At 52.4% G+C, this 25,868-nt stretch overlaps 1 protein-coding gene across 2 annotated transcripts in view; it reads right to left on the bottom strand.

Moving 5' to 3' along the window:
• SMOC2 (SPARC related modular calcium binding 2) overlaps positions 1 to 25,868 on the bottom strand; it is a 165,691-nt gene that overhangs the window by 117,348 nt on the left and 22,475 nt on the right. For both annotated transcript variants that reach the window (XM_033100475.1, XM_033100476.1), the window contains exon 2: positions 118 to 289. In XM_033100475.1, the coding sequence (XP_032956366.1) occupies positions 118 to 289 (172 nt within the window). The remainder of the gene's footprint in view (positions 1 to 117; positions 290 to 25,868) is intronic.

Raw genomic sequence — 25,868 nt, 5'->3', positions numbered from 1 at the left:
CACAGACAGAAAAGTTCTTACATGTACAACTTTAGCAAAGGCGGAGGCAAAACCCACGCCGACCCGTGGTAGCGGCCGACCCACCTCCCGGTCTTCGGGCGACGACACGTAGCTTACCTTTGCAGTTTCCACGATGAGCGATTTCTAACTGAGGGTCCTTGCACTTGGCGCGTTGGAACTCACAGCGGGACAGGAAGGTCCTTCCGTCGGACGCACAGAGGGGTTTCTGCGGGGACCCCCCACAATCCAGGATGCAGTCTTTGTCCTTATCTTGATCGACCCTCAAAAACTGCAGGAGGAAAAAGGAAAGAAGGCAAACAAATGTAAAGAAATGTCCTGCAGAGCAGCAGAAAACAGACGGCCATCTAGGACCACATCACGTCAGAGAAAGGAGGAGCTGCCAGAAAGGGCACCCAAACCTCTGAATTTCTGTGCCCTCATCTGCTGCCAAATGTCTGGATGACGGTAATTCTCTAGGTGAGAATCTCTGAATGCCGAACGTGCGTGAAACCTCACGTCTGCGGGGCGTGGGCTCTGCTTCACCTTCAATAGTCTGAGCAGCCATGTTGTCCCCTGAGGGTGTAACCCGTCTGCGAGCTTGCTCCCATCGTGTCTGGACCCCACTGGGATCTCAGGAGTGTCAGCCTCGATCGGACGGGCCCCGCTCTAAATGGCCCCACAACCTCATTTCCCATCCATAGGCCCTTGTTTGAACTGGATGATCACTTTCCAAGTAAATGCCCACGCCCTGAAGGAAACTATTTCTACGAAATGCCTGCTACTTCTCCACACCTGGCACATGTCACCCACAGCATGGAGTGGACCTGGCGTCAGGGGCCCGCCCTCCCCGGGGACTGAGCCCATGGAGACCACACCAGGGGCCTTTCACTCACAGCAGTGCCCCGGATTCCCATCTTTGCCTTGGCTCCTCTGATATCCTTGACACATCTCTTGGGGACAGCAGTGTCTCCCAGTGACACCTGCGACCTGGCCGCCCGCTCCCACGCCTGCCCTCCTAGGACAATGCATGGCGCTCCCCGCCCACGCCGGACCCCCAGTCCCACCCTTGTGCTCCAACCGCAGTCCTGCCTAGTCCTCCTGATGCCAGATGGGCCAGCACACAAGAGGGCGGATCTCAGAAAGCTCGTAGGAAGGCTTCATGTGACAGGACACATGGAACCATCGTAAGGCTGTGGTCACTGGAATGTCACCTGCCCCACAGACGTGCTGTCTCTGACTTCTGGGGCATTAGTAATGCATTAAAGGAAAGAAAGAAAGGGGGAAAGGAGACAATCAGAGCTGTGGTTCTCACTATTGCTCTCAGGGCGTTTGGGCCCGCTGGGTCCCTGTGGATTTGAACAGGTCTACCTGGCGTCGTTTGCCCCAGTAACATTATGAGATGGAGACAGCTCTGCTCAAAGGACCAAGCCCGTCCTCCAGTCTGAGCTGGAGAACCAGGAATAGGCTCAGCAAAGGTCCAGGGACCCGCCTCCATGGGTCCCTCGTAAGTAAGAGGGAAAAGGAAATTCTCAAACTCAGGCTCCTTCATTCCTTGAAAAGATGCCCAAGCGCTCCCCTGAGGCCCTGAGGGACCGAGTGGCACCGCTTAGAAATTACCCAAGAGCTGAGGCTGAGAGCAATCCCTGGAGAGAAGAACGACCCCAGAGGGCAGACTGCCAGGGCCATGTCCCTCACACAGGCGGCAGGTCCCCACAGCCCACACCCTGCGGTCCTGGCCAGGAAGGTCCGGGGCGCTCTGTGGCAGGGCAGGTGCACGTGCCATCTCAGAGCGTTCGCTTGCAAGAGGGAGAAACTGCTCAGCAGTGGTCGTTTTCCCATTTCTGGATGAAGGTGTCAGTCAAGCGACTGGTAAGCAGCACCTGGAGGTGACGGACTTCCATTCAGTGGGGCCTCCTGGGCACAGGAGCGGTACTTCTCAAATCGGTCAAGTTCAAACAGCATGCGCGCACTTCTCACTTGCTGAAACGAGTTGTGCTCAAGTGAAAATAGATCACTGCCTTTTCTGGGTTCTTTGAAACTGTGTTGTTTTTTTTTCCCTTAAAAATGGGCAGAGCAGGTACCTAAGTACCTGGGATTGAACTGTCACTAAGGAGTTTCAACCCCATTTTTCACTTCACCCGAAACTGTATTTCAACTTTCCAGCCATGGAGGTGCCCTGGAGGCTTACAGTAGGGGAGGGCAATGTCCCCTACGAGTCTCTTCAGTCTTCTTTCCTAGGAGTCCGCCAGCCCTGACACGCCACTTCTGTTCTACAAAGTTCTCACTACAAAGTGCTCATTTCTCTCCTCACAAGCCACGGAGAGTTCAGGTGGACTGTTCTCATAACACACAGCTGGCCCCACAGTGCGTCACTGGGGAGCGGGGGACAGAGAGACAGAGAGACAGGGACAGAGAAAGATGGAGAGACAGAGACAAATGGAGACAGAGAGAGAGCTAGAGAAAGAGAGACAGCCAAGGAGAGGGAGAGAAAGAGAGCGATGGAGAGAAACAGAGAGAGACGGGCGGGGGGTGCGAGAGAGAGAAACAATAGTGAACAAATCTGAACATGTAACATGCTCAGGACCCAGCCTCACATAGGAACCCATCCAATATTCTCTCTTAAATAAAAAAATGGAATAAACCTAAGTCCTGCTAATTTTATGTGGAAGAGATGGTCTATTTCCTGGAACCCTACGTGAGGACATGCTGATGGCTTAGGGTAAGACCTCGTAATTATCACTTTCTCTAAATGGGAAGAGAGAAGCTCTGTCTCTCCTAACACACACACATGCACACGCACACGCACACACACACACGCACGCACACACGCACACACACGCACACACACACGCACGCACACGCACACACACGCACACGCACACACACACGCACACGCACACACACGCACACACACACGCACACACACACGCACACGCACACATACACACACACGCACACGCACACACACACGCACACACACGCACACACGTGCACACACGCGCACACACACACGCGCACACACACGCACACACAAGCCTAGCATTCAGGCGTTTGGAATTTGACCATAATTCTTGATAACCTAATGGTGTAGAACTAACAATGGCACTATTCTTTCTCGGAAATAAGAGAACACATACTCTATGCACGTCTCTCCCCTCCGCATTTTCAATAGCAGTTAAATTCCAAGGGAGACAGTGCATGGAGGAAAATGAGCTTTTAATTGTATTCCTCAACAAACAAAGCCCTTCAAGGAAAACAAAACATCCCTAATCTGAAGGGTTCACTCTCCATTAGAACTTGGTTGAGGGTTTTCAAACTATTAATAGGTAATTAAGATAAAAGGCACTTTGCCAAATTTCCTGGGAAACCAACTAGATCCTGAGCAACACGGTCGGTGAAAACAAGCACCACCGACTGGCGGGGGCTCCGCTCCCACTGCCAGGAACGGTGCCGTTAGCGCAGGCGCGGGAGGCCCGGGGGACATACGCGATGTCCTGTGCTCACCGCCGTGGCTCCCGCCTGAGAAGATAAGTGTGTCGGACGCAAATGGATCGAAACATGACCAACGTTTTGCTTAATAAATGCATGGGTTTAAGCCAGAAAAAGTTGGAGCAAAATCAAACATTTAAGAAACAGGTTAAAACACTCTTCAAACCTTAATTGGGTAGGTTTTCCCACCGTAATATTGACTGAGGACTTTTTTTTTAACTCCTGATGATATGGGATAACATACAGAATGGGTAAACAGGAAGAAAAATGCCTCTGAAATGCCTGATTCTGCAGCTGTACGATTCACGAAAGCAAGAACTTTCTAAATAACAGGCCATGCGGAGGTGGGTATGGGCCCCAAGTGCTCGTGCTTAGTCCAAGGACAAGGCTCACTCATGCTGCGAATAAGGTGGGATCATGGGGACAGCTAGGGGCAGGTGGCAGTGTGCTTGCAAATCGGGCCTACTTTAAAGGGTAACTTCAGCAGTGCAAAGCCTGGATTTTCTCAGATTTAGGAAAGAGTTACCTACTTGACAGTTTAATAGAAAACCTGAATCTGACACAAACGTGGAAACTGTCTAGAGCCTCTTAAGTGCAGCTTCAAGGCTAATGTGAAACAGCACTTTCTGTGGGGTGTTTCTTCCCAGAGAGATACGGTGGCATCATTCACTCATTCATTCATTCATTCATTCATTCATTCATTCACTCATTCATTCAATCATTCACCCATTAATTCATTCACTCACCCATTAATTCATTCACTCATTCCTTCATTTACTCATTCATTCACTCATTCATTCAATCATTCACTCATTCATTCATTCACTCATTCCTTCATTCACTCATTCAATCTTTCATTCATTCATTCACTCATTTACTCATTCATTCATTTATTTGCTGGAAGTAATATAAGCCAATTTGTGTGTGCTTTAAAAACACGCACTTCAACATTCTACTGTCTTTGCCTCCTTTTCACACTCTGTAACTAAGGACAAAGCCTCATCTTTCTAAGGAAACTCAAAAGTCAGATCCAGCTAGAATTAAACTTATTAAACAATTCTGAGTGACCACTCTCTGCCAGGCATTGTACCCAACTCCAGGAGGGTGGAAACGCAAAAGGGATCCACCCTCAGGAGCTTAAAATCCAGAAGGCAGAAAACCTGGACCACACATGACCCCCACGCCATCTGGGACCACACATGACCACCAGGTCAGGAGATGATAGCAGGTTTTTCAAGGAAGATGCAAGAAGAAAATGAGGACTTAATCCTACACTCAGGGTCAATGGAGGTGGGGTGCCTGTGACAGGAGAGGGGGACCCAACAGAGGGGTGAATGATGTTGGACAGGGTGACACAGGAGTTGGAGCAATGCCTCCAAGTACCACACACCAGGAAAAGTGTCGACCTAGCGTGGGGAACCACGACAGTCCTCTCAGGACTGAGATGCAACCCAGAGAAACGCAGTCCCCACAGCCTTGCCGAGACGCTCAGGCGCGCACACCCTGGGCGCTTCTTGTGGGCAGTGATGATATGGAAATGCACAGTGCAGAACCACCGAGATGAAAACAGGAGACATACCAGCCATTGCTGTTTTCCTGTTTTTACCATGTGGCCTTCACTGTTTTATCTGAACGGACAAAAGACTTTTTGTAAGTGTCTTACAGATGCCTTCCTGGCTCCTGGTCCCCTAACCCAACTTTCCCCAGAATTCTTCCAGTTCCTTCTTTGACGTCACACTCTGCACACAAGGTTTCGGTTCCTGGCCCCACAGCTAGGGACGGACATGTGTTGTACTTCCTGCTCACAAACCTCTTCCTTTCCACAACATTTAATTTATTTTCCTTCCCTCACTCCACACTAGTATTAATTTCAATGATGAAAACATATTTTTGCTTCTTGTCAGTACTTCCTTAAGTCAAGAAATCTCTCGAGTTATTAATTTTTCCAAATATGTATTTATTTAAATTCAATAAGGATTCATTGTTTTTAAAATTCTTCTTCATAAAATAGCATGCAGGCAGTGTTGCATTAATGCAAGAATTATGTTTGGCAATGAAAAAAATCACCACGGTCAATATTCAGTCATTATGCCTACAGATCAGAGGTGACTGGTCTGCACGAGGTGGAGCTTACAAATACCCCATAAAATACTGCAGGGGTGCTGACCTTACGCTGTCAAGGTCATACCCACTCTAGCAGAGGGCCGCCTCACACTTTGGTCACCTAAGAATTCACAGAGGGCCCACGGGGCCTGGGCAGACAATGTCTTCATGAGTTCAGCAATTATTAAGTGCCAGTTTCTTATGCAAGATCTCAATAAGAAATCAGGCACTGGCCAAGTGAGTATTTAACAACTTACATGTTTTCCGCAGGTCACAGCTTTGAGAAACAATACAGTTTGGGAAATGGGAGAACAGTATACTGGACACTCGACCAGCTGCTTTAGAGCCCATGGGACCGGAACTCTTACAGGGTAGAGATGACCTGCATTTTCCTATGTGGCCTCAGCATCCCAGTACAGTGCCGGGTGTACAGTCGGCGCTCAGTAAATGTTTACTGCCTGACGTGCCGTATTAACACAACCCTGTGGGACTCACTACGAAATTACTAGGGCATGTGGCAGGGGAAGAGAAGGTGTCTGGGAAAACTGATGTGGGAATATGGGAATAACAGAGGGTGAGGCCATGGATACCCTCGGCATTCTCATGGGACTGCACTGAACAGAACAGACCTGCCTCCTGCCCAGAAAGCCCAGCACTCCCTGCAGGGCCTCTGTGCAGTGCCTTCTGATGCCATGTGTATTTCATCCATCTCTAGGCTGAAACACACCAAAGATCACACATAAACTCTGCCCTTCGGTGATACCAAAAACAAACATTCTACCTGGGGAGTGAGTCCCGACGAGATAAAGTAGGTTAAATGAGAAGTGTCTAAAAATAACAGGGCACATCAACCTTGAACATGTGTATTAGCACGTGACAGACCCTGTTTCCTACACAGCCCGCTCTGCACACCCACGGGAATCCCAGTGGGCCAGGCTTCGCAAGCAGCACCGTCAGTGGCGCTGCTGGTCCACCAGGCACTTCCCCGGGCTCCATCGCAGACCCTGGTGGGACACGAGTGGAACCCAGGAATTCCACGTGGAGTAAACGGGACGTAACGCCTGGACCCTGGGCCGTGCTATCTGCGCTGTGCTCTGAGCTGCTGCTTTCAGGGGACACGGTGACACCTGACCTGATGGATGGCAGGGAGAAAAGCTGCGGCATCCATGTGTCCAGCGCTGGCGCCATATACCCTGGTCGCCCTATATTTGTGTTTAGAAAGCAGCTGTTTTACTAAATATATAGTCCATAAATTCCCTAACAGCTTCACATTTTCTGGGACAGCCGAACGGAAGGACAGACTGCCACCATCTTCCCTGCGTCCTTACTCCCCTCAGAATATCAAATGCATCCGCCGATGAAACAGCATCTCCACAGGCGTGCAGCGAGAATTTCTTTCTTAAGCCTCCTGCTCATTGCAAGGCATTTAGAGCAAATTGCTCTAACACACTTTAGAGACTAGCAGAATAACCTGCAAAGCAGGGGAAGTGCATCCAAAAGCCGACACACCAGATACTTTGTTTCTTAGCCAAACCTCAGTGGAGACTACGTGCTCTGGGGTGAAATCACTTCCACTGAAGCCATAACTAAAGGATTAGAAACAGGAAACAAAGACAGAGCCTGCTGGAAACAACGTGCCATGGTGCCCCAGCGAGATGGCCTCGTCCGCCAGGCAGCAGGTGAGCGAGCCCGCTCCATGGGACTGGGACACGCACGGCAGTAGCCATGCGGTCTCACGTACGCGCACCTCCACTGGTACCTTAAAAAGTGCCAAAGCATGATCACATCGCATAAAGACCAGGGGCTTCTGATCTCTGAACAGAGCCCAGTTCCACGTCTGCATCCCAGCTCCAGGGAGACCCACGGAGTATCCGAAATACCGCGTACAACGTCCCACCCACCCGCGTTTCTTCCTGTGTTCGTGATCCTCCCTGTCTGGGGCAACATGTGTGCCCAGTAAAGACCTTGAAAGTGCAGACGTTTAGCTGCTAAGCAGGGTCACACGATTGAGGGGTCACGGACTCCGTGGCGCAGTGCCTCCCCGACAAGTCCACGCACAGAGCAGGTTCTCGGCAAGGGTTTGCCGCATGAGCGAGCCGGACAACGGAACGCCCCTGTGCCAGCCGTCCTGTATTCAGAGTCAGCAGGAACCCCCCTCACCCCACCACTGATGGACCTGCACACGCAGAGGCTGGGGTAAGCAGAGAGGGTTCCCGGGGAAAGGAGGGGATGGACGAGACCCTCATGTCCCCGTACGCACCTCCTCCAAACACCACCACCACCCAACGTGAGAGAAACCTGAAGGAAGCCCAGGTCCCTTGTGCTGTGACAGTAAGAGCCAAGGGCCTTGCTCACGTGCCCTGGGGACAAATGCAGGAGCTGCCCTTTCAGATGGAATGTGGACAGAGCCCAAAGGTTAGGTGGGTAAAGCTCACAGAGGCACGGATGAAGAAGAGGCCCCCAGAGGAGGTCACCCAGTGAGTGTGATGCAGCCAGAACCGACCCGAGGATTCTGGGCCGGTCCCACTGACTGGTCCCTCATGTATGGCAGGACACTGGGCCCAAAGGTCCAGGGCTGGCTCTTCTTCCTCCAAGACACAGATGCCAAAGTCTGTCATAGTCAGCTCGCGCAGGACTGACTGCAGAACAGAAGCCCTGGGAGGCACCCGGATGGGGCAGGAGGGACGGGTCACAACATTGCTGTCCTGCTCTCCCAGTTCTCCCTCGGGTTTCTGGCCCTGCTGGACGAGATGCAGTGCGGGCTCCACCAGAGGGACGAACGGCTCTCCCCAGGCCCTGGCCTTACACGGGAATCACATTCTGCACATGTTTAAACACCTGTTTACGCTGGGAGACAGCCCAGGCCCGGGCTCCTTGGCAGAGACGCCTCTTCACAGTTCTCTGAAATGCAGTCGCCACAGCTCCCCGGGTCCTCATACCACGATTCACCATTGTCACCTTTACTGAAACGCACACGCACAATCTCAGAGACAGGCAGGGGTCTGGAAGCAGCCCCCCGACACACACACACACACACACACACACACTCACATTGGCTGCTGGCCGCCTCTGTGGTCCGTCGGGGGCTCCTCTCTCTGGGGCGTCTGCCTCCCGGCCTCAGGGGCTAACACAGGCAGAGCCAGTTCCCCTGATCTGTACGTTTCACCACCTGAAGTGTTTCGTGGAAGAACCTGAAGGCTGGCCAGGTGGCCTGGATCCGTTTCACCTGCCACCCAGGCAAAACCTTGGAGCATGGAGCACACTGTCCTCTAGATCCGCACCGCCCAACAGAAACCCTGGGCCACGACCGCCATTCACGTTTAAATCAATCAGAACTAAATAAAGCTGAAATTCGGTCGTCCTGCTGTTGATCCAACCACATTTATGTTCTGAAGCCCCCCTGTGTCTGGAGACCCCCGCCCACCCAGGGCAGTGGGAGCACGTGTGTCATGCCAGCAGCTGGTGGACATCACTACCCAGAAGCAGGAGAAGGGGTGAATCCCCCTAGATCCCTAAACTCCAGTTTGAAAGGAACAGTTGGCAAAAGGACCTGTAGAGGTCAATGCCATGGCTAGAGTACTAATGAAACAAATCCAAACCGTCGAGGAACCAAACCGTCGAGGAAAAAAATCATTTTTTGAAAAGAAGCTCTTGAAATTCACACCTTTAATTACAGAGAAAAGAGAAATACTTTAATTACAAGAGGAAGAGAGACATGAAGATTTTTGTGGCGGGAATAAAGAGGATTTCGAGGGCCTTCACAGGTATTTTCGGATTGGTAGTAGAAAGTGGGAGAAGCGGGTTGGGGAGTGGGGACAGGCGGGACCCAGGGCAGAGGACAGGAAAAGTACGGTCCCAGGGCAGGTGACCCACTGTCTCAGCCATGCCCACGGGGGACAGTGCCACTAAGTGCGGCGGGGTGAAAGGGATGGTGTGTGTGCAGGTGGGGACAGGGCCGGCCCCCATGGGCAGCGATGGGGGCACAGGCGAGCGCAGGGCGTGAGGACGCAAAGCCCCGGCTGCCCTGTCCACGTGGCTTCTCCAAACAGCAGTGTCACCACACGCTGCTCGGGCCCTCGTGCACCACAGACATCTTACCACACCATAAACGTTCGCATTACTTTGCAGGATGTGCTCAAAGCATCACACACACATTATCTGTATTTTACAGAGAGATCAGACATTTCAAAGAGACCCCGTAACAGCTCTGGCTTCTTGAGGAAAATGTCAGCCCCCTGGAAGTCGCCCCGACGGTGAAGACTGCAGTCACTAAAGGCGGTTGTCCTGGGTCAGCATCCATCAGTGTCAGACAGAAGGTTGTGGAGGTCAAACTGGCCACCGTCGGTTTCCCAGACGCCCCTACAGCCGGGTCTCAGTGCACAGCCCCTCAGGGACTGCAGGGGAACAGGGCAAAGCAGGGCTGTCCCCGACATATGGTGTCCCCACTGCCATGGTTCATTCAGAGAAACAGACGCCCCTGCCTGAGGGCCAGCTCGTGCTGCTGGCACAGGTCTTAACCACCCTGGCTGGTCAGCTCTGGGACCCAGGGAGCCCGCAGCCCTCCCCCAACTCCCGGAGAAGCCCCAGGAAGCTGTTCTGTGGGGTCTCCGCCACCCCTCCGTCTTGGTCCTGGGATCAGGCCGCTCCAGCCCGGCGCTACCATCATGGGGAGAGACTCGAGAGAGCCAGACACAAGGAACCTGCATGTCCCCAGGTGCGTCTGCTCCAGACCCCAGGGCTCCCAGGCCCAGAGCACCAAGGCTTCCTACGCTGGTATGTCAGAGACGAGTTGCTGTTAATTCCCAACGGATGGATGTCTGACACTTCTGTCTCCTTGGCAGCGACCTGGTCCCGTGAGCTCATTACAGGGGCTGAGACGGGCTCTTGGAACAGCAAAGCGCAGATAACTGGCAGGCATCAAGTTCAGAGAAACGCAACGGGAAGAGAGGACGCCCAGGCACCCATCTGAGTTCCTTGCTGAGGGGATTAGCATTCTGTCACGCAGAACCAATGAGAGTGTCACCCAGAACCAATGAGCGTGAAAGGCACAGTGACAGGATGCCTCCGCACGCGTGGCCAGCGGCCTGGCTCCACGCCCGGTATGCTGCCGCGTCTTACAGAAGAAGTTCATTCACAATGCCTCTCGTAACATCTGGTAAAAGTGTCTAACACACTCACCAACATTGCGCCCAACATGCTGGGAAAATGTTGCAGCAAGGACAGGACACGGTGGGGTTCACAGTGGAGACACAGACAGCCCTGAATTCAGGTGTGTCCCCGTGGCATCAGGATAATGCCACGCTCGTGACAGTCTGAGCTTCCTGAATCCACAGCCACGGACAAGCAAAACTCTCTGAAAGTGGCTTCCACAAGAACCAAATTACGTTTTTTGAACAGCGATTCCGGTAGGGGTTCATGTCAAAAACCAGTGAACGGCAAGAACCACTGAACACAGCACCGACCGCCAAGCCAGTCAAACACCAGAAAACATGCCCGATGAAATGGAGACGCTTGAAACAGATTTTCTTAGCTGTCACTTCACTGAGAAAAGAAAGTGAGGATTTATATACTTTCGTGGAAAAGAATGACATCATCAAGTTGCCCGTCTAACGCCAGGTTGACTGACCAGTATTTAGCACCATACCTAAAACTGTGATAGCAACATAGCAAACAACCTAATTTGAAATCGTGCCACGTCAGGACCAGCGCTGTGACAGTGGTGCCACCCTACACACACCTGGGCCTTTACACTCTGAATGCCGGTTTCTGAACCGCTGTCGGCTTAGGCTCCGAATGTATTCAGAGCATTCGTGACACACTCGCCTCATCGTTGTACAAAGCCTCACAGCGTCGTGCTCAAGGCTAAGATTACAAAGCAGTGGGAACGGGTTTCCAACAAACTGTACTTCAAAGACCAAGGTTCGGGTCAGAGCCCTTCAGAGAGCTCGCTTCGGAACACTGGCGACCGTTCTGCCAGTTTAGTCTTCGCTCACTTCGGTGAGGTCTCCTGCCCAGTGCCCATCACAGCATGTTTGAAGGACTCAAGAACGACCCATGTTGCCATGTCATGGGCGGTGCTGGAGCACGCGAATCCCTGCCATGTAACGGCAGTGAGTCCGAGCAAGCCACAGCCGGGAACACCGAGAAGCTTCTCCGCTGTGCAGACGGCAGGACGGAGGCCACAGAAACACCAGGCCTGGCGCCAAGTGGGAGCTCTGCTTCCGGGAGCCCGGGGGTCGGGGTGGCGGGGCAAACACACGGGTGCCTCTTGCCACTGTCCACGTTTTGTCGCACAAGACAGGGCTGTCTCTCAAGGTGTCACTCATCCCGTGGCCGCTGTCACCTCATCACCAAGAGAAGTCCATTCAGATAAACCAGCCTCGCTCTGTGGTAACTGTAATGTGATCTGTACTTGTGACCATGACATTTGTAACTGAGGCTCAAGTTTGCATTTTCGGCCGGGCTATTTCACCCCCAGCACCGGCCTGTGTCACTCACTCTGACACACCCACAAGAGGGAGTCTGCCCGGTTTGGATGAATCCGATTGGATCAGCCAATAGCTGTGACATTTGTGTGGGGACTGATGGTGGGGTGCTGGCTTCCTCCGTGCCTCTAAAATACAAGGAAAACTGGAAGGGATGCAAAGTAGGGAAAGCGGAAAATCTTACGAATTAAAAACTACACTTCAGGGTTTTGTGTGTGCACGTGTGTCTTTAAATCTTTAAGGGAATGGGTTCAAGGCCAAGAGTATTCTCATGTGAATGGCAAGCCGAAACTTGCATTTCAAATACAATTGAGTTTTTTCAATTTAGGTAGATATTTTTGCCTCCACAAGAAATTTTCCCTTCAAATACAATCTGTAATTTTCTATGCATGGGTGAAAAATGGGGGAGACATAAGCCTGTTAAAAAAACAATCATTGGTAACTCCAGAAGTGAATTCAATATTAGAATCAATATTAGAGACTTGTAAATGGAAAAGGATTCAATGTTAGAAGATACTTCTAACGTGAGGAAGTCAGGTCCATCAAAGAAGAAGAAGTGAGGCAGAACGTGTGGGTGGCCCTAAAATGGTAAAAAATAGCATTTCAACCGAGGCAGCGCTGTCTCGGTTTATTCCAGGGAAGACTTATGACACCAGACAACACAGTTCACCCTCCATTGGGCTTGTAATTTCTGCAAAGCTGCCACTTGGTTTGTGCGCGTATAATATGGCCAACGGGACAGTATCTCTTTGAAATAGCGAAATAAAATCACAGTTAAGTAAACTCAGAAGGCTTTTCTGCATCTGTGTCTCACGAGAACAAAACCTTCCTACAGCTCACACGCACAGATATTTTAATGCCGAGTCTCAAGTTAACATTTCAAGTTTTCATTCAATGTTTTCCCCTTGTCGGTAATCATTTTGATCTTTACATGCGCACGTGCAGCACTGCCTGACTCTGGCAGAAGTCGTCATGAGGACTCAGGGTTCCCTGACCCCAAATCCTTGCTTTAAAGGAAGGGTGTGTGGTGACATCATGTCAAGACTCTAAGCCAGGGGCATCCGCACTGCAGCCCAGCGCCTTCTGCACCCACCCTGCGGTGCTGCGAACGCCTTTCTCAGCTCTTCCCTTCACTCTCATCCTACCCTTCGGTGTTTTGGCAATGAATGTGTCCACACTATCTGAGCGTCCATAATTTCACGTGCACAAATTAACGTGTGATTTTAATAAAATGTAATCAGTTTTCTGTTGGGCTCTGTCTGTCTCTGGCCTCTTCAGAATTCAGATTCATCCAGGTTCAAGTGGACCCAGAGCGAAACACTGCACGGCTCAGACACCCCCCCAGTGGGTGGACAGGAGAAAGGTTTGCAGTGAGTGGACTGACCCATCGGGAATCACACACAACGACCCAGAAATCGCTCCTGTGGTCCGGACGCCCTGGCCAGTTACGCAGGGTCAGCTTTCTAAGGGAGCTGCCCCAGCAGCCCCCTGACATGTTGTGGGTGACCCATGAACCTGCTCAAGCATACGCGGCCAGCTACCCTCCACGTCCTACACACTCGTGTGAGGGCAGAGTTGAAGTCCCAAATGCAGCCTCAGCCTGTGGCCACGGCCAGTGGCACTGAGGCACAGGGACATGCCAGGTGAGGTGCTCGTGGTCCCCCACCTGAGCCAGGACAAGCTGAGGCTGGGTCCGTGCTCACCGCCTGCAGTCTCAGAAGCCCCCGGGCCGGAGCCCGTACTACCACGTGACAGCTTTCTCCTTGACAGAACTGGGGGCTTGCATCACGGATGTCTCGCGTCCCCAAGGTTTAAAATCTGAAACCTCCTTCGGCGGAGGCCACGCGTCCCAGGGTCCCGCCACGGACTTTGGCGGGAGGTCGGCCCGTGGACTCCACAGTGCGAGTGAGGCGGCCTCAAGCTGTGAGGGGTGACCGCCACGCTGGGGCCCCGTCCTCCTGGCGCGCAACGTGTTTTACTCGCGTCCGGTTTCCTCCCTGTCAGGGCAGCTTCCCGCCCCCTTGCGCCGCCCAGTGTTTGACTCCACACACAGCCGTGCGGTGGAGGGCGGGGTGGCCTGGCTGGAACCTGGGTCCACCATCTTCCTCCCAGAGAACAGCAGAAGTGAAGGCCAGCTCAGTGCCTGACACACGTCGGTGCATCCAGGCCACACGGAAGCAAGGCCGAAGGGCTCTGGGCTGAGGGAGGTCAGGCACGCCTGACAGACACCGGGGCAGCTCGACTGTGTCCCCCCACAGAAGTATGTGACTTCACTCAGAAAAGGGCTGCCGTGGATGTACTCAGTTAAGTTCCATCAATCATGGTGAAGAAAGGTGAGCACTGAGTCCAGTGTGCCTGGCTTGGACACAGACGTGCACATGGGGAGGACACCCTAAAAGATGAGGCAGAGGTCGGGCTGCACCCACAAGCCCAGGGAAGACAGACCTTGCCAGCAAATACCACACACCCGGGGGGCTCCGCGAACAGACTCCCCCATGGCCTGAGAAGGTCCATCCCGCCCACACCGTGATCTTGGACTTCCGGCCTCCAGGCCTGGGATGCCTGAGGTTCTGTTCCAGCCACTGGGTTCATGTGATTTGCTAGGAAAGGCTGAGGGCACCAGTGAAGGGGCTGCCGGGTAATAACAGAGCACAAGTCATAAAAGACTGTAACTGCCGATGTCACCACATGAAAGCAGTCCCCAATCCAAAGGGTTGTTAAATGTCACTGCTTTACATATTAAAATGCGTAGAAGTTACCCCAAGAAACACTCCAAAGCGGACAGAGACACAGCTAAGCACACAGACTGAGGCCACGTGCATTGTAATATTTTACCAGATGGAAGCTTTTAAGTTCAGCCTGCACTCACTGCTTTTCCACGCATCGTGCTGGCAGGTTCGCGAGGCAGCCAGCTCAGTGAGTGCTGAAATGCAGCAGACAGAAACAAACGCACAAAAACTTCTCCACATCTTGTTTATTCTAAAATGAAAACCACCTTTGCCATCGGCCTGATGAGAGAGAAGTGGGTGGACTAAGTTGCCAGCCCATGACGGTCAGTTCAGACTGCAATGGGTTAATGTAAACTTTCGCCCTCTTCCCAGCTGAGATCTGAATAGTGCAGAAAGGAGGTGAAGGAGGGAGGTGACAGGATCAGGGAGGTGTGGCTTGGCTGCAAAGAGACTTGTCTGGAGCCCAAGGTGTCAACGCAGCAGAAATTCCTGAGGTGTGAGGGGCCAAGGGCCGGGGGCTGAGGCAGGGAGGTCCCTGAGGGTGCATATTCTGTGACTGCTAGGAGCAGGGAGAATGTGACCCGAAGGACAGGTTCATGCTGAGGGCTCCATCAGGGAGGGAAAGAGAAGTCAGAGACAAAGGGGACGTGGGAGCAGCTGACACGGAGAGGAGGAGGGCATGGGTGCCCTGGGACAGGCAGAGTGGCCAGGGGGCAGGCCGTTTCGTCTCAGGGATCACTCTGCCACCTCATGCGTCTCCTTAACAAGCAAGGCAAACGTGATGCTTACAGCAGAAGCCAGACGTGCGAGCTGGCACAGGTAGCCCTGGTCTAAGGGTACGGCTGGGCTCTGCTTCTCAGGGTTCTGTCACCTTCTCAGCCTCCAGCCCCAGCTGCCTGCCTTCCATGTGCTCATATGGAGACACAAAGGGTTAACGAAAAGTGAGGGAGTGAAATGGTCGGGAAACAGCCAAAAGGCAGAGCCCACTGTTGCCCCGTCTGCACCCTGCTGCCTGCGGCTGCGGACACGGACACGGCTGGCTGTGTGGCTGGCTGTGTCCCAGGTGTGCTGTGGCCTGAGCACCAGGGCTGAGCGAGGCTGTGCCCCGCGGGGCGCTGGGGCTGGGGCTTGTTTACCAGCCCTTCCCGGAAGGCGAGGCCGCGAAGGCTGAGGTCTCAGCCTGGACGGGTACTCTGTAATGAAGAGTTACAAGATGTGGCTTTGGATGGCAGCGGCCTGGAACCAGGACTGTTTGTTTTGTCAAACACTGGAGAACCACAGTAGAATGTGAACACACTAAAGAGGCAGTCAGATAGGTTTTCCCAAATCGGCCTCCACAACCCTGTTTGTGATTCAGCGGTGAGTCACGATGGGTTTGGACATGCCTGCAGCCAAGCTGGCTTAGAAAAAGGAAGGCCAGGAGCCCCTCGGAGACTGAGTTCACGAAGGGCGCCATCAGACCCGCAATCGGCCAGGAACACATCCTGGGCCGGCTGCAGCGCCTGCGGCTGAGCTCCGGAGGAAGTGGCCGAGAAACGGCAGAGGTGGTAGGCTCCTCCGTCGTCTGCCTCCTTCTCTTTTGCTCACGTGCACAGGGCACAGTGCCTGCAAGGCTCCCGTCTGGCGACGACAGGAACCAGGAGGGCGGCGTGAGTGTGAGACCCACACAGGAACCAGGAGGGCGGCATGTGAGACCTGCACGGAGGGCTGGCCCTAGTGAGGCTCCCAGAAGCCCCGGCACCCTGTCCTGTATCCCCGTTCTGCGCCAGATTTTCCCATGACCTGGGGATGCATCCATTCTCTCGTGTGTTCCTCCGTCCACATGAGGTGACCTCTCCTGCCTGCTGGAAGCCGGGCTGGACCAGGGACACTAAGACGAAGGGCCCACGTTGCCCAGAGACCTGCATCTAGAATACCACGTGCCCAGGAGAAACCTGGGGGGCAGGGGTTCCCGACTCTGGCCCAGCTTTGGGTGCATCCTGTGGCTCAGGGCCGAAGGCTTTGCGTCACACCGAGCAAAACAAGTCGTTCACGCAGAGCGCTGGTGAAGTGACAAAGAGCCATGGGGACTTTCAAACCTTATTACTAACACAACATAGAAACTACCAGCATCTCTAATTTCCTGATTCTCTTTCCGTTTTAGAACAGAGATGCCTGATACATGGACGTTATCAATACATTTTAATAATTTAGAAAAGGATGCCTACCCACGCACAGATATAGTAAGTACTGTGCCCTGAAGGCCATCTTTAGCAGCCCCAGCTCCTTCCTCTGAGCTCAGAAAACGGACAAGCACACCCAGCAGCCCCTCCTCCAAGCACAGCTCTGGGACCCAGGACAGCTGAACGCTTCAGACAAGCCCCCTGTCACCTCAGCTGCCACATCATCGGACGTGAGGACACTGTTTCAGCACATCCGTCACTCTGTTCTCCAGAAACACTCATTCTTAGGCCACTTTCCTACCCGGGTGGCAATGCTCCCCTACTCATGTGATCTCCTGCACAGGTCAGCCCACCCCAACTCTTCTCATGAAGACTCACTGGACCCAGCGCCCGGCCCCTCGGCACTGGACCCTCGCCCGGCCCTGGCTCGGCCACCAGACCACCTAGCCACAAGCATCCTTGCTCCTCCTACACGCCACAGCAGGATGCACAGAAATTCTGGACCGTTCCCTTTCCCTCCGCGTCAGCTCCCACCTGGACTGAAGGTCTCCAAGGCCAGGACTAACTACGGCTTATGCCCCTGGCCTCACCCCTAAGGGCTGGGATGGGCCCACAGAAGGTACATGGCGCCACTCTGTTTCCCGGAACTAGAGCCAGCAAGAGCATGGCACGCTTTGGGTCCTGATAACAGACCAACGAATGTGCCACAGTCCCCGTTCTTCCTCCGGGGAGAAAATGAGACAAGTGGGGCGAGGACAGGGTGTCTGCGTTCTCACAGGGACGGCGACACGACGCCATCTTCACGGTGTCAGAACCACGAGGGCTGCAGAAGGAGAAAACACTGTAGAGACTTCTAAAGAAGTTCCGTTACGTAATTTGGGTTTCATCTCATCACGTAAATCCCTAAAAAGCAAGCGTATTTGGGAAGAGCTCTTTAGAACGTCACGTCGAAGTACTTACTTCCCCCCCTGCCCTGTCTCTGTCTCTTTCTTTCTCCTCCCCCATTCACACACACACACACACACACACACACACACACACACACACTGTACACGGAGCTCTACCCCCACAGCAAACTTCAGGGGCTCACAGACGATGAGCAAACCCTCTTCACCACCTGTGTTTCTGCTCCGTCATCTGTCTCCATTCAGGCCTTGACGTGCCCACAAAAGAGAAAGGGTTGTTATTTGCCCAGAGCTTCCAACTGCACATGTTAGTTCTCCAGCAGGGAAAGGGAGTTATGAAAACACACAGCTGGTCAGATGTTGCAGGGGAGAGAAATAAGACTGGAAGCCTGTGTGAACGTGCATTGCCTGCTGAGCGCCGTACGACAAGCCCAGGCACACAGGCCGCGCTCTGCATACGGGAGCTCTAGGGCTCGGAGGCTGGCGGGCTGCCGCTCAGCGGCCCTGGCGGCTCCCTGCTCTCACGTGCGCGAGGTCCCGCTCTGTGCGCTGACACAGGTGGGCGTCCACAGGTAGACCTCCCAGCCCAGCGCCTGCTAGCTGACATCACAATTTGAGAAGTGGGGAACCCCATGAAAATAAAACTGCAGAGACGGCAGCTTTTCAAGTTAACCACTTAACAGAGACTCAAAAGTAGTCTCATTTAGTTCAACTGTGAGTACAGGTTTGGAGTCATTGATGTGATTGCACACAAAGGTCTACTGAACACAGATTCTTAGATTAGAAACCAAGGACACTAAATTCACTGACTCTGAACTCTACATGGTGACTGGCTGCAAACACTTCCAAAGCTGCATCAGCACTGACATCCCAACCAACTCCATGTGTCAGAGGCCTGTGAAATCCTGAAGCCCAACAACTCCACACAAAACACATGTGAGAAGCCAACAGAGAAGCACGCATATGTAGGCACAGTGGTACTCACTGTACCATTATCTTAAACAGTAAAATAAATCTGAGAGAAATTAAATACTGAGCAATAGAGCTTGGCTAAATTAACTACTGAAAAGCCACGTTTCAGACACATAGTCATTAAAATCATATAAAACATATAGAAAATATTTCAAACAAAAAATTGACAATGTAGAACCTGACCCTAATTTTACACACACACACACACACACACACACAGACACACACACACACGTGCTGCACAGCTGTATCAGTGATTAATCTCCAGGTAATGACATCTCAGGACATTTCAGCTCTCGCCGTGGGCTCTTCCATTTCAAATTTCTACAGGAGTTGAGCTACTTTTAACTTAAAAAAATACTTCAAGCCACTGAAAATGCATAACTATGTGCCCAAATGTAAATGTACCAACAGTAAAGCAAGGAAAAGCCTCAGTTATTACACACAAGGGCAAAAGGTAGGTACACCACAGGTCAGTGAAGCACACATGACACGTGTGCTAGTGCCCTTCAACATTTGACGTCAATTTGTCACCTGATGAAAGATCATCACATATCATGAAGACTGAAGGTCAAACCTTACTTCCATCAGTACTATTACCGCCATATCTGTGTTGACACCCCAAAACCTGGTGCACAGCCAAGACAGCTTTCTGTGTCCAGGAGCTCTGGACACAGCTTGGGACAGCTAAAAGCAACAACACAGACTCTCGGAACTAATATTCCACTCCCCCTTTTTCCACCTGTGTCCTTGGCACCTGGGGAACTAGGATAACCCCTCCTTTCACCGCGTACCGCGATGCTGAGAGCTTCGTGACACAGCGCATGTGAAGGGCCTGTCACTCTGCAGACACATCGCAAGACGCTCCGAGTCACCTCACCCAACCTCCTCCTCCTGTGTGTCCCACCCGGCGAAGGGCCCCAGCCCCACCTGCTGATGGCATCTAAACGCTTACAGGGACCCCAGTTTCCTGCCACCTTCACCCCTCCCCTCCCATGTCCACACTTTCCTACCTGTCTGCAGGTCACACCTCTGCTTGGCCTTCGTGTCCTCCCAGCCAGGCAGCCAGGTGAGCGCCCTTCCCTCAGTGAGCCCCCAGCCGGGCCCTGGGGGCTGCAGCCCTCGTCCCCTCCATCCCCAAGTTAACCTTAGCCTCCTGTCCCTCATCCTCGGGGCCATGTACCCCGTCGGTCCCAGGCACTTGACCACCCCCTCTCTTCTCCCCACAGCTTCCATGGACCCCCCACAGCACTGAGCCCGGCTTGCACATCAGAAACACACACTGGGACAGCGTCAGTGGAGCGAGGGGGTTGGGGGAGAGTTTTATTCAGCCGGTATTTCTGCATGTGCCTGCCACGTGGGCCATTTCGCAAGCGCCTCAGGAATAAGTACACAGGTGATCTCATGCCCCTCCGTAGGGGACACGAAAGGAGGCAGTGACGGCTGGCCTTGTGCCCAGCCCAGACCCCTTCTCGCCGCCTCTCCCAACGTTGTTGACTTTGAAGCTTCCCCGGACATACAAGGGAAGCACCTTTCTCTACTGGAGGCGACCAAAGCTTAAGACATTAACAGCACATAATCACCCTTTGGGTGGCAAACCCAGCCCAAAGCTTTCGGGTTTCAATCTGGCCACGTTTCCCTAAAATGAGAGACTACAAGTCTATATTGTGAGTGTCAACTCGTGATAATCTAATCCGAAATTACAATCAAATCTTACTTCTTTTTCTTTTCTTTCCTTTAAAAATGTATCTAAAGCCTTCATCCTGGGACAGAAGCCAGTTTTCCACAGAGTTAGCAGCACAGGGTCATTTAAAAGTAAAATGAATCATGATGCCTCACTGACTACGGGACCAGCGTGCATCAGAACCTCTGCACACGCTCCCCTCTCCAAATGCTGGAAAACTGAAGCACCTCGGCCGGCTGAGGAGACAGATGCTTAGCTGAGAACTCGGCCCTTGGCTCGCACCTTCTAGATGGAACAGCCCCCCGAGCGTGTTGGTCACGGTCTTCGTCCCGTATGAGCGTGACGCCCCCTGGAGTTGCGCAGTCTGCAGCCTGTGAGCAGCGCTCAAGGAGGCAGCCATGGTGCATCTGGACTCTGGCTGAGAAGATGAATGTGGACGCCATCGGAGGGCAGATGGCATTTAGTGACACAGACACAGTGGTCTTACCAGCAGAGACAGGTGGCAGAGGGCTGGGGGGAGGACCAAGCACCAGACAGACCGACAGAAGCACTCAGCACAGGAGCGCCAGCCTGAGCAGGAGGCTGGGGACCTGTCAGCACTGGGACAATCCACAGAGCGGGGTGGCCGCAGAGCTGGGGGGACTTTCACAAGGAGACAGCCCTGTGCTCATCAGAGGTGCCCCAACGCCACAGCCTAATTGGGAGCTAGGGTCCCGGGGGACCGTCAGCATCACCCACCTGGTGCACAAATACACAGCTCAGACCCCGAGATGCCCCGCATGACGACGGCCAGTGCCAGCCTGCACCCCCTCGCGGTTCAGCACGCCTGCCCCCCAAGGAAGGAAGCGACCCATCACTGGGGTAGGAACAGCGGGAAGAACACACGGGAACACCACCTGCCACTCTGACACACGCATGTGGGCTGCTGTGTTGTGTTACAACAGATTACAGACTCACTCAGACACACACTGCCACTCACTCTCACACACTCACACACCAACACTCACACTCATTCATACACTCACACACTCACTATCACACTCACACACTCACACGCACACACCACACTGACATCCGAGGAGCCGTTCGGGTCAGGAGACAGCCTTCCTCTCCAGCATCGACTGAGGAACAGCGTCAGGTAGGGGGGCCCATTTAAGTCCTTCACTAGCCGTCTCCCACGTGACAGGACGGGACACCCTGCGATCGTTTAATCAAGTGTGCTCTGCCTTTGACAAAGCAGCAGGGTCACCACCCTCCCATTCGCCTGAGCCCGCAGCTCCACGCACTCAGACAGGTCCGGGCCACCTGTCCCCTGGAGCCACGTCCGGCAGTCAGGATCTGTGCCCGTCTTCCCCCACGAGGAGAACCAGGTGGCCGGGGTCGTCTTCACCACCTTGGAGAGAGATGAGGGCACCTGAAGTAGCAGCAAGGGCGGTGGAGACAGGAGAGGGCCCATGAGGTTCATACCGGGGACACCTGGCTGCGCCCTCCCCCTGCCGTCCTGGGGCCCTGACCTGGAACTCGCGTTGCATACCCTGCCCAGCACCAGCGCCGGCCACCTTCCCGACCCTTCCCAGTCAGGCCGCGGTGGCCCTTGTCCTTCTCCAAGCCTCCAAAGCTTTGAGGGTGGCATCTGGATGTTAATCACATTCAGGTGTAAGGACTGGTAGACAACCTCACACGCGGAAACACGTTTCCGCCAGAGCACAGGCTCCTGCATCTTGGGCAACAGCCAGTGGGGAGTTGAAGGGTATTTGTGTGGGTGAGTCATAACCTGTCCCACGTGCCCTGAAACCACCAACCACCACTGGGAACCTCACCAGGGAGAGAAGACAGCCTGGGGCAAAGTGGCGAAGGACTCAGCTTTCCAACACACCCACCCACCACACGTCTTCCAGGCTACACTTCTGAATTGGGCATGAGCATTTCCTCATCTCCCCAGAGGATCAGTGAAACACGAGACGCCGCCAAGAATCCCGACCTTCAGACACCAGCCTCTTTCTGCCAGGTGGCCTCATTCACACCTCGGAAGGAAGGACACCAACGCTTCCATCGATTTGCCAGAGGATGGTAGCCGACATCTAATTTGGCAAAGTCATATTCTGCAATTGCTGGAGGATCAAGACACCGAAAGGCGACAGCAGTTCAATAACCCAGCAAAGTGGGGAGTTCCACCCAGGTAACCTGAGCCGGGGTCACCTCCAGCCCATACCCAGAACGCAAGGTGGCAGCCCGCTGCCTTCCTACAAGCTACATCACTGCCTTATGCTTTTAAAGGAGCACTTACAAAATATTTAGAAAATGACCTGCACATATGGAAATCCCAATACTATAAAATTAGATAGATACAGCAGAAAATATATGTGTAATAAACTTTCAACATCTCACATTTGCTTTTTTTTTTTTTTTTTTTTTTTTTTTTTTTTTTTTTTTTTTTTTTATGTTTTGGTAAGAATTATCCTGGAAGTGCCTCAAATAGCAATGGAGAGAATCCAGACATCCCTTAATCTTCAGTGTTTTGGGATTTGTGGCCTTAGATGCATCTCAGATGACTTCATCAAGAAATGAAACATCAGAGAAACACTATAGGATCTTGGAATAGAAATCCTTTTCAAAAAGTTGGTTGTTCAACCTAGAATAAGTCATGTCTCAGGTAACCAAATTTAAAAATGGGATTTTTAAAAAAACAGTAAACTCATATGTGGTGAAATAGCTTAACTGGCAGGTCAGAGTGGAGACGTATTTCTGAAAGGCTTTCTAGAGAAAGATGAAGACAAAGTGGGTAATTCTGAAACTCTGCAGAAGGGTCTCCAGGAGACCCCACGTCACGAGGAGGCTGTTTTGGCTCCATCCTGCTGACCTCACATCCGGAACCCAGGGTAGAGGTGACTTGGCATTTTTATCCAGCACAGTGGATGGTCCTGACTGATGTTAGCCTGATTCACGATGAGAAATTCTGCACTAAATCACACACACAGTTACTTAGGAAACCAACTTTGAGAAAATGAGTATATTTCAAGTTATGTATGTATTTTCTATGAGCAGAACAGAAAAGAAAGTATTGTTTCTAATTTAGTCCTCCGGCCCAAAGACAAGGAAGAAAACACACGCACAATTCTACTGAATAAACTGGAAATTTCCACTCAATTTTCTTGAAGAAACGAGAAAGCATTTCCAGGGAGACTGCAAATGGGGGAGAGTGGCAGCCCTCGTCAGTGAATGAACTGCTTCGTCTTCCTATGTCGTCCACACTGACCAGCGGCTGGCGGGGGTCCAAAGAATCCTCCAATTTTTACCACAAAGGTGTTTGGTTTGGCTTTTGGTACCGGCCCGAATTTGCATGATGCTCTGAGTTGCTAGAGTGTATTGATTTCAGGACACCATTTACAAACAGAGAGGTTTAGAAAACAGCTTCCGTATTCAAACCCTGACCCTGTAATTCTGTTGCTCTCCTCCACTAACCAACCAAATCTTCATGTTGATATAAACTAGTGAATCCACATCTGTTTACAAAACACACTCAATTAGCCCAGCAAAGCCCACCCCACCATCAGTTTGCCAAATTTCCCTCACTGGGAGAGGCACTGCTCAGTTAGGAATTTCCACGAGAACAAGACATTTCAGGAGGTTCTACTGAAATCACACCCCTTCTGATGTTCAATCGAGGAACAGAGCCAAGACCCTGGAGGTCAGGGCGCTGATCGTGGGATAAAGATCCTTTAGTGGTTGTGGGCCACAGAAGACCACCCCACAGTTGGGGAAAGGAGCCTCTGGAGGCCAGGAGCTCAGCCCAGTCCAGGGGGCGCCAGCAGAGCACACTCCCACGAGAGAAGCTCAGACCCATCACAGAAGGTTGGCCAGACCTGCCTTAAACAAGTAACCCAAAATGCTCATGCAGATGACCTAACTATTAGTTACACTATAACTACAGTGTCCTTTGAGACCCAGGGAAACTGGAATTATCAATAAAACTGCTTAACTTAAAATATTAATGGAGCACTTTAGAAACATTCACCGCATGATACAGAAATGAGCTTTGCACTTAAAACACTTCATTATCAACCTCAACACTCAGAACGATTTTCAAATGATGCCCCATCCCAGGGGTGGGAAAGAGGGTGGGGTGGTTATAGGTGTTTCCTGTCTGGCATCTGCACATTTGAAAGAAGGGCTTTGAACATCACTAACCTGCAAAGTCTGCCAACACTTTACAACGTGTGCCGGGGAGAACTACAGCAAGACTGAAGTCCTGACTCACATATTCCTCACCTGCTCTAACCACGTGGGAAACGAGAAACCTGGAGGTCTCCGTTGGTCCGCCTGATACAAATGGGGCAAACATACTGGCACTTTGTCTACAGCTCCTCGTGTTGTTCCCTGTCATTGACACTGATTCAACAAGAGTGTCTTAGGTAAGCCAAGGAATGGCCAAGAATGCAAACTTAAATGCTTTCTGGAATGGCTTTTAAAGGATAATTATGAATGAAATGTACCCATTATTTTTTAAAAAAGGACCTCAGAGTTTCTGGTCAGGATGGCAGAGTGGGTCAATGCTGAGCTCACTTGTCTCATGACCACATCAAAATTACAACTAAACTGCAGAACAACCATCATTTAGAATCACCTGAAGTCTGGCTGAACAGAAGTCATACCTCAAACAATATACAGAAGAAGCCAACTCGAGACTGGTAGGAGGGTCAGAGACATGGAATAGCCTGGTCCCACACCCACGTGGTTAAAATCAGGAGGGATATTTTGGCTGCCAGGTACCCGCTGAGGAGCAAGGGGTCACAGCCCCACACCAGGCTCCCCAGCCCAGGGTTTCAGTACCACGGAGAGAAGTTTCCATTCCTTCTGGCTGTGAAGATCAGTGGAGATGCTGGCTAAGTGAGCCGGGGGACTGCTGGAACCCCAGGCACTTCTCCTAAAGGGACCATGCGCAGACGTACTCACCGACGGAGTCACTGGCTCTGAGCTCCAGCACTGGGGCAGCAGCTGGAGAGGCGACAGGGACACAGGGTATGTGTGTGTGGGGGGGGGGGAGGAGGGTGACTGAGTTGTCTGGCTGCAGGGTGAGGACTGGAGGGGCAGCTTTGTCCTGGACAGAAGCTACTGTTCCTTTATTGAGCCCTTCCCTCCACCAGTGTACAGATGCAGGCGGGCACTATGTCTGAGTCTCCGTCAACCTGGCTAACACCATGAGCCCTGCCCTGGTGATTTCCTGAGACCCCACCCCACCCAACTTGTTGGCCCACCTAAGCTGTGTCCAGTGGCTTTTCCATACAAATGGCCTGTCTTGGTTCATGCTACAGACTTTCCCAAAACTTCTCAAAGGTTCA

Source organism: Rhinolophus ferrumequinum (assembly GCF_004115265.2).
Source record: "Rhinolophus ferrumequinum isolate MPI-CBG mRhiFer1 chromosome 3 unlocalized genomic scaffold, mRhiFer1_v1.p scaffold_36_arrow_ctg1_4, whole genome shotgun sequence".
Classification (NCBI taxonomy): domain Eukaryota; kingdom Metazoa; phylum Chordata; class Mammalia; order Chiroptera; family Rhinolophidae; genus Rhinolophus; species Rhinolophus ferrumequinum.
Note: the sequence above shows the minus strand (reverse complement) of the source record. Positions and strands in the feature narration are given on the sequence as shown.